The 13,637-nt window shown below is 36.6% G+C and overlaps 1 protein-coding gene across 1 annotated transcript in view; it reads right to left on the minus strand.

Moving 5' to 3' along the window:
- Positions 1–13,637, minus strand: part of RYR2 (ryanodine receptor 2) — a 523,123-nt gene that overhangs the window by 372,713 nt on the left and 136,773 nt on the right. Inside the window, exon 12 of the mRNA XM_007452954.1 lies at positions 10,130–10,286. Within this exon, the coding sequence (XP_007453016.1) occupies positions 10,130–10,286 (157 nt within the window). The remainder of the gene's footprint in view (positions 1–10,129; positions 10,287–13,637) is intronic.

The raw sequence follows: 13,637 nt of genomic DNA on the forward strand, positions 1-13,637 counted from the left end.
CTCTATTATTTCCTGTCATTTTCCGTAGCTCAGGCTTAGGAGAAATTCAGGTGAAAATCATCTAGATGCTGTGACCAACCACCAAGTCAAGAAAACGTGACAGCTGGTAGAAGCTTCTAACAGGTAATTAGTCTGTATTACTAGAAATAAAGTGTCCAGCTTAGGCGAATAGTAAGTAATCTTCCTAAAACCGTATATTAGCTACCCTATATCTAAACTAGTGGCCTTTAGTTTCAGCATAGCTTTGATTTCTTTTATAAATCATCTAGATTTATTTTTCTTCTGAGTTATTCTGGCTTTGGGAAATGACGGCGTGGTTTAGTTGGGCTAATCCTCCCACAGATAACAGAAAATTTGGAAAAAATATTTTTCAGAATCTACTGGAAGACACTTAAGAGGGACCAAAAGCAGAGAGAAAGTGTACAGCAGACTTCTCTCCAAAGACAGAGTACCCAAGTGATTTGTAAAAAGCAGCCTTTGCCTTGGGGCATGGCCCGCCCAATCTGCCTGGAGCTCAGGCAGAAGAAAGCTGCTGCTGTATTGATACTTGAGGTATCAGAGGACACAGTTTGGGGCTCACAAGCAAACAGAAAATTAGATAAGCTAAATCCTGGATAAGAAAAGTAGCCACAAAATCTGTTTATAAAATTTGCCCCAGGGACTTCCCTGGTGGCGCAGTGGTTAAGAATCCGCCTGCCAATGCACGGGACACGGGTTCGAGCCCTGGTCGGGTCAGATGCCACATGCTGAGGAGTAACTAAGCCCGTGCGCCGCAACTACCGAGCGCGCACTCTAGAGCCCGCATGCTGCAACTACTGAAGCCTGAGCGCCTAGAGTTCATGCTCCGCAACAAGAAGCCTCTTCAATGAGAAGCCGCCGCAACGAGAAGCCCGTGCACTACAAGGAAGAGTAGCCCCCGATCGCCACAACTAGAGAAAGCCTGCATGCAGCAACGAAGATCCAATGCAGCCAAAAATAAATAAAATTTAAAAATTGCCTCAATTCTTGCTGATCACTATACTATGCATGCGCAGGGCAGGCCCAGTTAATGGCAGCAGCTAGGAACCGAAATAACTGAGCACCAATGAGTGGTACAAGCAACAGCCCACTGCCAAAGAGAGAAAGAAACCAAAGCTCTACTCGAGCAAGGTTCACTGCCTGCCAAAACCACAGTCACTCTTCAGAGAAAAACAAAAAACTACTCCCAATCCTAGCTTTCAAACAATCCTACTCACGAATGCTTGGCAAATCTAATTTTCAACTGAGTATCAAAATGCTTCCAGAAGTAAAAAAGATCAGCCCGAGAAATAATAAGTGATATTTTGGCATTGGGTACACCAAACTGGCTCATGACTAAGTCGAAACCACTTCTGAACAACTGCCTTCGTTAAATGCTACATACGCATTGGATATACTCATTGGATAAAGTAGGCTCATTAAGAAATTTAACCTAGTCCCATAGGATTATGTTTTTATTATATGGACAAGCTGGTTCAAAGAGAGTCTTCTAGCATTAATTGAAATCTTCCTTAAATGTCTCCAAATTATTCTGTCAAGTGGCTGATAGGAAGAAAACAAAGGCCTTTATCCTTAGATGATGGAGTGTTTCTTTTGGTAATAGCCAGTTCTCCTTAGGACAAATAATGGCTGAAGTTAGGACAGTTAAAAGGTCAAAAATTTTTTATTTATTTGCTTCTTTATGGGGCCACATTTTGGCACAGAATAATTGGTCACTGTGAAATATGAGTCTAAAAATGCTACACAGTCAGAGAAGTTGCTGGGACTGACAGACCAGGCCAAGCTTAGCCCATCCAGGGCAGAGCTGCAAAAAAAACAGACAGCTTGCTTTAGCCCTGGTGTTCAGAAACTTCATGAGGAGACACTCTGGTGGGTGAGTTTGTGGCCAGAGGGCTTTAAAACTTTTCTTGTATTGGGAGGTGTCAGCAGCTTTTGGCAGGAAAAAGCTCTTTGCAGGAAAGAGCTCTCTACAGGGGGCCCCTCTGTCTTGTCACTAACCTTACACCAGGTGCCCCCCATGCTCTACTCATCTCAGGCTCTAGCACCCCTTTCACATCTTTTGACCACACGGTACCTTGCCTAATCCGTTGGTTCTTTCCATAGATCAACGAAGTAGAAATGAAGAATAAGTAATTAACAGATGACCAGATCTCTTCCCCAGCTTCCCCTTCAGTAATCTCGCCAACGAACGGTGTGAACAAGACAGCATCCAAAGAACGATCACGAGGAATCAACAAACCTGCACACACGCCTGCACGCAGTGGGGCATGGCGAGGACTCTGACCCCCTACCTCAATGACTCACTGAGATGACTTCCCTGTTTCCCTTTAAAGGCTTCCACGGTTGAGCAGAATCTTCAGAGGTAGTTTTTGGGGGACACTGAGTCCACCATCTCCCCAGACTGTCAGCATTCTGATTAAAGGCACCTTTCTATCAGCATTTGTGAGTATAGATTTTGTAAGCAGTGAGCAGCTGGACCTGATTCAGTAATGGAGGGTCTTTGAGGGGCTTCCATGGGGCAGTGAAACAAGTTCACAGAGCCTTAGGAGAAGCCCTCTCATACCTTGTACTATACTTCCCTCCTCTGGAGTGTGGGCGGAGCCAACGAATATGTTGGGCCGTCACTCCTGCAATTAGGTCATGTTATATGGCAAAGGTGAGAAGATCTTGGAGATGTAATTAAGGTCCCTATTCAATTGACTTTGAGCAAATAAAATGGGAGGTTCTCCTGGGTGAGTCATACTTAATCAGGTGAGGTCTTTAAGGAGGGTTTAGGCTTTCCCTGAGCTCAGCGACTACAAACAGTGCGTCCCATGGCTTCCATTCTGCTTACAATCTTCCTTTCCAGGCCACTTGCACTACGGACTCCAGGCTTACTCAGCCGGCCTCATAATCTCAGAAAGCGAGTCCATGTAACACATCCCTTCATGTACACGTATCTCATGCTGGCTCTACCTCTAGTTAAACTCTGACCCATACACCTCATCTTTTTTTCATTTTTGTTTTTTTGTTGGGTTTTTTTTTTTCATTTTTAAGGACATTCATTGCTTTCTAATTTTACAAGCAATAACATGTTCACTGCAGACAACGAAAGATACCTAAAAGTATAAAGTAAAAATTAATGATCACCCATAGCCCATCCCTCCCAGAGATACCCATCATTCGCATCTTGATGCATTTCCTCCCAGTATCTCCATTTTCTAAAAAAATTGAAGTATAATTGGCCTACAACACTATGTTAGCTCCAGGTATACAACACAGTGATTCAATATTGCTATACATTACAAAATCATCACCATGATGTCTAGCTACCATCTGTCACCAAAAATACTATAATATTATTAACTATATTCCCCATGCTGCACATATCATCCCCGTGACTTATTTATTTGTAACTGTAAGTTTTTACCTCTTAGTCTCCCTAACTTGTATCTTAAACATTTTTTGAGCCAAGAATAAAAATCTCAAATAAAACAACATACTAAAACTATGTCCTAAAAATATTTTGTTTTTCTATTTTTGCCATTTGCTCCATAATCCTTGTAATCTCATTGGCAGTCTTATTTGAGGTTGGTATTCCATCATTTCAGCAGCAAAAGGTTTCTATTCATGGGGCGTGAGAGGGAAAAAACTGGAGGAAGTCACCCACAGAGGAATATTTTTAGGGCATTTTAAGTTAAAAAAAAAATGACACCTTGGGGGTAGTATAATACATGGGTGATTGGCAAGACCTACCTTATGATGAAAACTGACATTTCAACACACTAACGTAATGGTTAAAAATTCAATGAGTAGAGAAAGTGAAGAATAGGTCTAAGAAAACCTGCATGAATCAAATTGAATTCTTCATGATATAAAATATTTTCTTTAAGAAAAAACCAGCATAAGCATTTTGCAATATATATGTGCATCAAATCATCACATAGTACACCTTAATTTCATACGTTATTAAATGTCAATTATATCACAATAAAGCTAGGGGAAAAAAGAGGACCAACATCAGTGATCTTATAAACTGTCTTCCACTTTATTCTGTTTATTCTGAATATATATAGTCATCGACAATTGTTGATTATTCTGCAAATCCTGAATTTGACATTGGCTATTGAGTGTTCACGTTAGCGCAAAGATATCCCAATGACAATCAAAACAATTGCTCCTTATATTAACTAGTAGAACAGGTTTTTAAAGCTATTCTCATAATTTTAAGTAAGAATGATCTTAATGATTTGTAAAACAAAAAGGTATGTTTCAAGAATATACTTTCAAAACAGTCTCACACAATCATAGGTAAGGGAATGCTACTGTAAATGTAAGGGTTCTTTTTTTTTTTGAGTTTGACTTTCTTTTGGTTGAATTTTCTTTTATTTATTTTTGTATACAGCAGGTTCTTATTAGTTATCCATTTTATACATATTATACACTAATATGTCAATCCCAATTTTAAAAGTTAAATTTTTCATCAGTAATGAAAACTTGATTTGCAACACAGTAATCATGTCAATCAATAGTCATTTATTAATTGTATACTCAAAATATACCAAAATTGAAGAAATAGCTTACACACACAAGTCTTTGCCTTCCAGAAATATAAGTACTCATTATTTTCACTGGAAACAGTATAGCAAAGATACATAAAGATATGGCAAGCATTTTCAACCTGTCAGTGGCACTAAGGGAAAAAAAAAAAGAATCAAATACACCTTTATGTAAATCTGATTATTTATTTCAAAGACCAGGGGCCATGACCAAATGTGATGATTAACAAAAGGATGAAAGAAACTGTTTAGCTATACTATCTTCTCCAAAATGTTGACAGTATAAAAACTATTTTATTTTTAAAACATACAATTTCATCTATAATTAAGGATTGTACTTTTATTCTAGTTTAGTTGGTTCTAAGTTCAATGCTTTTATATTATATAATTGCACTTTTCATCATGAATAATTTTTAATTTTAATAATTAGCCCTATTAGTATCAAAATATGTATATATTTGTTAAAAACTGAAATACACACACAATACAGTTGTTTCTGAGTGATGGATAGTACATGATTTTAATCTTCCCCTTACCTCATTTTTGCAGTATTCCCTTTTAAAATCCTCTAAAATGACTCTACATTACATATAATGAAAAAGTAATTTTAGAAAGAAATAATAGAGTTACTATCTTGACTTCATAGGAAACACTTTATTACCTAATCTGTCAGTGATTTTAAAATGAAAATTCTTTGATTTTAAAAATAAGATGTCCTCCAAAAACTAAAAATATAGTTGTCATGATCCAGCACTCCAACTCCTGGGCATATATCCAGAAAAAACTCTAATTCAGAAAAATACATGCACCCCTATGTTCACAGTAGTACTATTCACAATAATCAAGACATGGAAACAACCTAAATGTCCATCAACAGATGAATGGATAAAGAGGATGTGGTATATACATACAGTGGAATACTACTCAGCGATAAAAAAGAATACATGCTATTTGAAGCAACATGGATGGACACAGAGATTATCATACTAAGTGAAGTAACTCAGAAAGAGAAAGACAAATACCATATGATATCACTTAAATATGGAATCTAAAATCTGACACAAATGAACTTATTTACGAAACAGAAACAGACTTGCAGACATAGAGAACAGACTTGTGGTTGCCAAGGGGGAGGGGATGGGGAAGGGATGGATTGGGAGTTTGGGATTAGCAGATGCAAACTATTATATATAGGATGTAAAAACAACAACCTACTGTATAGCACAGGGAACTATATTTAATATCCAGTGATAAACCATAATGGAAAAGAATATGAAAAAGAATATATATATATATAACTGAATCACTGTGCTATACAGCAGAAATTAACACAACATTGTAAATCAACTATACTTCAATAAAATAAATAAAATAAAAAATAAAAATAAAATGTTTTCCTGGATTTCACTTCCACCTTCACGACTCTCAACCATGTTATATACAATTATCATAGTGGTAACTGACAGTGGGTTATTAACAACCTGTGTATTACAGTGGTTCCATAAACGTGAGGTCCATGTAGGAGACTAGTTTTAAAGAAATCAAATAGTTCATTAAAAGGTAATGTTGGAGGGCTTCCCTGGTGGCACAGTGGTTAAGAACCCTCCTGCCAATGCAGGGGACATGGGTTTGAGCCCTGGTCCAGGAAGATCCCACATGCCACGGAGCAACTAAGCCCATGCACCACAACTACTGAGCCTGTGCTCCACAGCTACTGAAGTCCTCGCGCCTAGAGCCCATGCTCCGCAACAAGAGAAGCCACTGCAATGAGAAGCCCGCGCACCGCAACAAAGAGTAGCCCCTGCTTGATGCAACTAGAGAAAGACTTCACGCAGCAACGAAGACCCAACAAAGCCAAAAATAAATACATTTTTTTTTTTTTAAAAAGGCAATGTTGGAATCCTAGGTCTCTGTACTTTCAGTGTAACCTATGACATTACACAATCACCAAAAGCCAGAAACAGAACCTCTGAGGCGAGACCACAGAAGGAGCTGGTCAGTAAAAATTCTTCAAAAGCAAACTGTACTCTAACACTGACAGAACATAAGCAGAGATATTTGGGGGGAAATGTTTCAAAAACTATTGTTTTGGGCAAGAACCATTATCAAGAGATTTTGAAAATATTCATAGCTTTTGAGTCAGTATTTCTGTTCCTAGGTCTAGCCCTAAAGAAATAAATTTAAACTGTGCACAAAACTTATGTCCAAGTATATCAGTACAATGGATGAATTTTTTAACTGATTTTTTTGTTACAAAGGAAAAATGACTATCATAATAGGCAAAATAATCCAGAGATTTTTTTTTTTAAACTTAAAGAAAATGCTTTCCCCTTGCACTCATACTCTCATACACCTTCCATTTTGATCTTTCTTTTTATTAGTTTTATTTTTTTATATTTTATTGAAGTATAGTTGATTTACAATGTTGTCAATTTCTGCTGTACAGCAAAGTGATTCAGTTATACATACATATATATACACACACACACATTCTTTTTCATGTTCTTTTTCATTATGGTTTATCACAGGATACTGAATATAGTTCCCTGTGCTATACAGTAGGACCTTGTTGTTTATCCATTCTCTATATAATAGTTTGCATCTGCTAATCCCAAACTCCCAATCCTTCCCTCTCCCACCCCCCTCCCCCATTTTCATCTTTCTAAAGCAGCCAAAGTTAAAAGATTAGTGTAGATTCTTCCACATCTAATATATAATCATATATAAACACACACACACGGATCTTTTTCTTAAGTAAAAAAATAATAAGATTTTAAAATTGCATTACAATTTGTTTTTTTTCTTCACTCAACAATATTATGATGGGTATCTTTCCAGATCAATATATTCTGATAGCTAATACCACTTAGCTCTCAAGTCTATTCGTTAAATATTTGAGTCTACCATTTTTTTTTGCCATGACAAAGAATGATAATGTGCACAGTTTTATTTTATTTCTGTAAGAAAACTCCTCTCATTAAAAATACATTTATATAGAAGACTGCTAGATCAGTGGCTGCATGTATGCAAGAAAGAAATTTTTGAAATATGTTCATACTTGTCTCTTTTGCACTTACATTTCCATTGGAATAATCTAGCCCATTTTGCTAGAGGCATCCATTTACCTCCTGGAGAATTAGGATTGTCAAAGAGTGAAAAGAGAAAGATCGTGTAGGTATTCACCTTTCTATAGCAAAATAGGATTTTTGGAGACCATGGGAATATGATTGTTACAGAAATAATGAAAAGAGAAAGATGAACTCAGTATTCAGATTTCTCCAGCAATAGCAGGAACTAGGGAGACCACAGTTAGACAATATTGTCAGGCACCTGCCCGGGAGGCCCTACATGAGGCCCTGGTGTACCTCCAGGCCCCTGGGGCAGCCCTGACAGCCTGGGGGTGAATGAATGACTAGCCAGTCCAGGGTTCCAGGCCTGGAAGTCAGGCCTGGTTACTGAAACCCACCCTGGCTAGTGGTTTGGAGCAGAGGTAACCTCATGTTCACTGGATCTTCTTATGTGCTCAGCCAAGTGACATGGACAAGTGGCTCATCTCTCCTGCCTTTAGTTTTTCCGTCTGTAAAATGGGGATCCTGATTCTCAGAGAGATCAGTTATGGAGAATATTCAGCTCATTGGCAGACTTACAAGAAACAGAGAATGGTAGCAATTATTATCTTTAAAAGGCCAAGAAATTAGGGAAGAAAGTGTCCTGCTTCCCAGTGCCGTCAACAAGCTTTAAGAGGGCACGCACTGTCAGCATGTTCCCAGCTCCAAGCCAAGGTCAAGTCAGCCCTTAAATATTCTTGGGTGAATAAATGTCCACTTCCCTTCTTTCACAAACCTCCCCTCTCTTCCACCACCTTACTTTATAGTAAATTTTACTACAATAAAAATATTGTTTAGTGTTTGGCTTTTTACTGATAAATATCTTATTTGTTACTTGATTCGGGAGTTTTAAGAAAATATTACTTGACTTTTCACTGCTTCACTGGAAGCAATCAGAGCACCTTTCATTTTTCCTCTTTCTCCCTCCAGTTTTTGTTAGATGTATTTTTCCTTTTTAAATGCCATATATTGAAATTTTTTCTAACATCTTTCATTGTGATATGGCTGTTCAGCTTTTTCTACTTCTTTGGGATTTTATTTTGGTAGATTACATTTTGCTGGGATGTCGTGCATTTCTTTTCACTTTTCCGATTTCCTACCATTAAGCTGTATGTCATCTTACGCTATCTTTTTTACTTGAAAAGGGCTTCCACCATCAGATAACTGATGTGTCTTTGGTGGGTTGAATTTTTTTTTTCTTTCTGGACTGAGGTGTTATCAGTGGACAAACTAGCAAATTCCCACCACCCTGGTTCAAGTCTTGAGGAAGAAGCCCATCAGCACCAAGTTTGTTCACAGTGCGAACCGTGCTTTCCAACTACAGACACAAGGAGCAACTAACTGCCCACCTGAGGTCCACCCAGGTACCCTCTCCAGAGCCCCGCTATGGGTCCCTACAACAAATTATAGATGCCAATCCTGTCTCAGATTATCCACTGGAGTTGACCAGCTTCGTCTGTTTTCACCATAAAGGATGGGGACCTACACTGGCTGTCTTTCCAGGAGATCTCGGGAGAATACGTCAAATCAGAAGCATCTTCTACCATTCTGTGTCCTCCAAAGCAAGAAAACTGAGAGCGTGGCACTAGGGATGTAAACTGAGGCTTCTGCCTTTTTAGAGTTACTTCTGGTCTTGCTCAAACTTACCTTTATCTGTAACAGGGGTGTAAAGTTTTGCATCTCTGAGACAAAAAAAGCTAACCAGTAAGTTAATACCATTCCTATCATGATGCCCAAGTTTCACATTCTTCATTTAATTAAGAACAGAAATACACAATTATCACAAAAATGCAAATAATCGATGCTTGGCATGTGTCAAATGAAGTGATTTTCAACTATCCCTGAGATATTTCACTATTCAGGACATCTACTGTTTTCCTGAGGCATTGTTAGCAATCCACTGCACTGTGGGGTTGGTGAGTTACAAATTTTTCATGAGGTACTGCGTGGGCCTAGCTGTGCTACAGCACCAGCATTCCAACTTGACTTTGATGTGTATTTTTTTTTTTTTTCTATTCTACTCATCATCTAGTTCAGAGGGATTCTCATGAAAGATATTAAGGATTCTCTTAGAGGTTCTGTTCTTACAAATGATTCCAGAACGTAAGAAGAACGGTCTGTATATAAGAGCATCTGTGTGAACGTTCTGGTGTGCCCATCACATTGTTATACAACAACAGCACAAGGTCTGCGCTTACTGCACTGTCAACACCTAAGAAAACTAAAAGGGGCTGGATGGATGTGCTACACGTAAATAACCAAAGAACTATAAGCCAGGTGCAATACCTGGGAAGGTGTTAGTGGTTTAGGAAATAGGCTTTACTGAAGAGGAAGGCATCGAAGAGAAAATGGGAATTTGGAAATACATGTAAAACATACATCATTTCTTTTTGCATTTCTAACATCAAAGGAAATGCAGCAGGGATGTACTTAAAGAAAATCGAGAATTATACATTTCTGTCTTACCTTGGAAGATCGGAAGGTAAATGCTGTTGATTTGACATCAGCTTTTTCTTTGTCCATGAGTAGAAGGCTTTTGTCTTCCATGAGGCTCAAGTATTTTCCTGTTGTGACATGGCGTAGTCGGAAAGGCTGGCCCCATCTTATGTGGCTTCCACTCCACCTAGCAAAAACAGTTAAGACTTGATCCAATAGCAAATACAGTGACAGGAGAAACAGCAATTAAAATGTATGTGTCAGACAATGAACAAAGGTGCTTTGCATACACTGTCTTCTTTAATGATCCCCCAAACCTTATGATGTTGGTGTTATTAATTTCGTATCACAAATAACAAAATGGTTATTCAGAATGATTAGGTAATATTCCATGTCACAGAGCTAACAGTAAGTAGAAGCGAAATTTAACTCAAGGTCTTCCGAAATTAAATGTAATACCATCCACACCAAACACTACTCCATGCAAAGACGACCAAGAACTTGTGTACCAGGTTAACCTCTAATCGCTAGTCACAGATACAGACATTATAAGTTTAAATGATACCTTAGCATTTACTAGTTATTTTTGGATTTGCACAGACTTGAAAACTAGTGATATTAGAGTCAATGCCTAATTATGATTAACTGGAACTCATATATATAAACTGAAGTATGTATTTATCTGAATAAAGAAACCTCTTCCTATGCTTTAAATTTTAATAATGTGGAACAATTATGTCATTAAAAACCAATGAACAAGAAAGAAAAACCAAGAATATAAATTCTAATAGAGTCAAGAGAAAAAACGGGAAAGCAAAATTGAATGCAACACAGAGAAAATATAAACTAAGATTGCAGAAAAAAGATAAAAAGCAAAGTTGTGATCATTAAAGTCTGCTTTTAAAAATAATGACTTTCAGATAGGGTAGAAAAGAAAAATTAAGATACAGACCATCCTTGCTTTGCACAGTACTGTGTTAACTGAAAGCCATCATTATCAGAGCCTTGCCCTTACTACAGTACAGAGTGGAAACAAGGTTCTGATAATGGTGACTTTCAGCTATCATGCTAGTGTGCAAAATGAGGACAGCCTCTTATCAATGATGTAAAATCAAATTTAAAAAATACAAATAAAAAGGGTTTACCATGCATACAAAATCAAAAGAAAATAGTGATGGTAAAGTTGATCGTAGAGAAATTAGAATTCAAGGCAAAAAAGTATAAAGGGGACACTGTCGGGTATTTTATAATGAGAAAGATATACTCTAAAAAGAATGTACTATGTTATGAAGCTTCACATGTCAATGGCAAACAGAAAATGAAACAAAAGAAACACAAGGATAATTTTTTAAAAGACTATTATAGTGGAAGCTTTACCACTATGTAAGGAATCAAATAAATAAAAAGTAAAGGTACGGAGGATTTCAATATGATTTAATTAATAAACCAGTTTTAATTAAGAAGCATTATAAACTTTTATATTCTACAAATTAAGAACACTTTAAAAAGAATTCACCAATCTTAGTGAACTATAAGTCAATTTTATGCTGTTTTCCCAACCTGGATTTCTGACCTGAACTTTTAGCCTGGAAAATTAACAGTAGAATGATATTGTAATAAGTTCATTTTTACATGGATTTGTTTATAAAGACAATTACTTTGGAAAAGTTCTCCTACTAAATTAATAATCATGTACCAATAAACCCTGATAATAACACGGTATTGTCTTAAAAATGAAGTCAAAGTTCATTTACCGACAACAGCATGTTAAAGCATTTCTAGTCTGGTAATAGTGTATACTTTTTACCAGAATTTCTATACGGTATTCTGGATACCATGTTCAAATCTATTTAATAGGGCTCATATACAGAAGCACTCCTCTCAAGCCACTGTTAGAAATGGAATGAATCTGGCCAATCGTCAGCCAAACTTTGTGAAGTCTAAACACATTTTCTTTAGCTCACAGGTCCAAAAGAAAAGAGGAAAAGCCCAGGAGGATCAAGGGCAAGAAAATAATATTTCAGTAAAAACTGAAAATAGTTATAGTAAAGAAGTTATATAAAGCAGCTTCCTATGTTATTAGAAAACTGTTCCATATGTATTATCTATATTTACTTGTAATTATCTCAAAGAAATGAGGAGCATTTGGTCACCTGTCATGATATGTTAATTTTTTAAAAATTTGTAACACATAAGAAAGTGAAATTTTACTTAAAATACAAAATGCATATTTATAATTGCAGTGATCATGCTCATTACAGAAACGAACATATATCCTACTTACAGTGTTCTGACAACTTTGTACTGGGGTACAATACAGGAATGTGTTTTCTATTACATTTGACTCCCAAAATTAAAACTTACCTTGTTAAAATGTTCATAATACTGAAAAACTTCTGACAACATTAATGTTATGTAAGTAAGCAATATAAAATATATAATTACTGGACTATATAAATTATAACAAATACATAGTTTGGGGCCTCATTGGAGGGAAAAAAAACATATGGTATCCCAAAGTTTATAATATAAACATTGACCTTTGGAAATAAAGTTCTGTCATAAACATAAGCAGGATCTTTGACTATTACTTCCTAAGTAATAAGAAAAATTAATTATGTGGCCATTGCATATAATAACACATGCAAATTAAATGCAATCTAATTTGTAAATTTACAGTGAGGCCAAAGTAGGTCAAAGATGCAACAAAATCTAAAAAACAAATTTGTTTTAAATAATTACATTTGTTACATATGAACCTCCTGCTTTCCTACTGTAGATATACATCAAGGGTCATAGAGTAGAATCAAAACACCTCTCTTTAATTTTTTAAATGGTTGAAAAAGTCCCTGATCCGCTGGGGGGGATCAGCCCCCTTGCTGTCATCTGGATTCTGAGAGGCACAGCTACAAACACACGGTGATAAAGTGCCCCCTTTCATCTCCATTATTTGAAAAAGGCCCAGGCCCTTTCTATATATCAGTCAACCAAATTCAAAGTTAAAACAAACTCCAAACTTCCCCCTTTCAAACTTCAAACATTAGTCAACAGCAGGGGAACAGAATTAAGACCACGGGATAGAAACACGTGCTGAATAATGGGATTTATGTAATTGCAGTTCATCAACAACATTGTTGACAATAAAAAGGAACTCTTGTTGGGCTTTCAGGAGCTCTCATCCTTTTTTTTTTTTTTTTAAACCTACAAATTGAGACAGATTTAGGTCCTGGTTTCCTCAAAAAAAAAAAAATCATTTCTTTAAGCATACAATTGTGAAGGGTAGGTAGATCTATAAATGTGAAAACACATCTGGAGTCTGTTTTTTAAAGGCAACAAAACTTCTCTAGATTTCACTTTTTTGGACTATTTCATTTCTCTAATTAAGCTGTCATTTTTATAATACACAAGGCAAATTATAAAAATACATGTATATATTTGAAATCCTTTTCCCTAAATTCTCTGAATAACTTATGAAGCACACGAAAGCTGTTGAGTTTTCTTCCCTTTCCTTTATAAGTCATCTCTTCTTTTTCCATCA

The sequence above is a fragment of the Lipotes vexillifer genome, unplaced genomic scaffold (assembly GCF_000442215.2).
Source record: "Lipotes vexillifer unplaced genomic scaffold, Lipotes_vexillifer_v1.1 scaffold1088, whole genome shotgun sequence".
Lineage (NCBI taxonomy): Eukaryota > Metazoa > Chordata > Mammalia > Artiodactyla > Lipotidae > Lipotes > Lipotes vexillifer.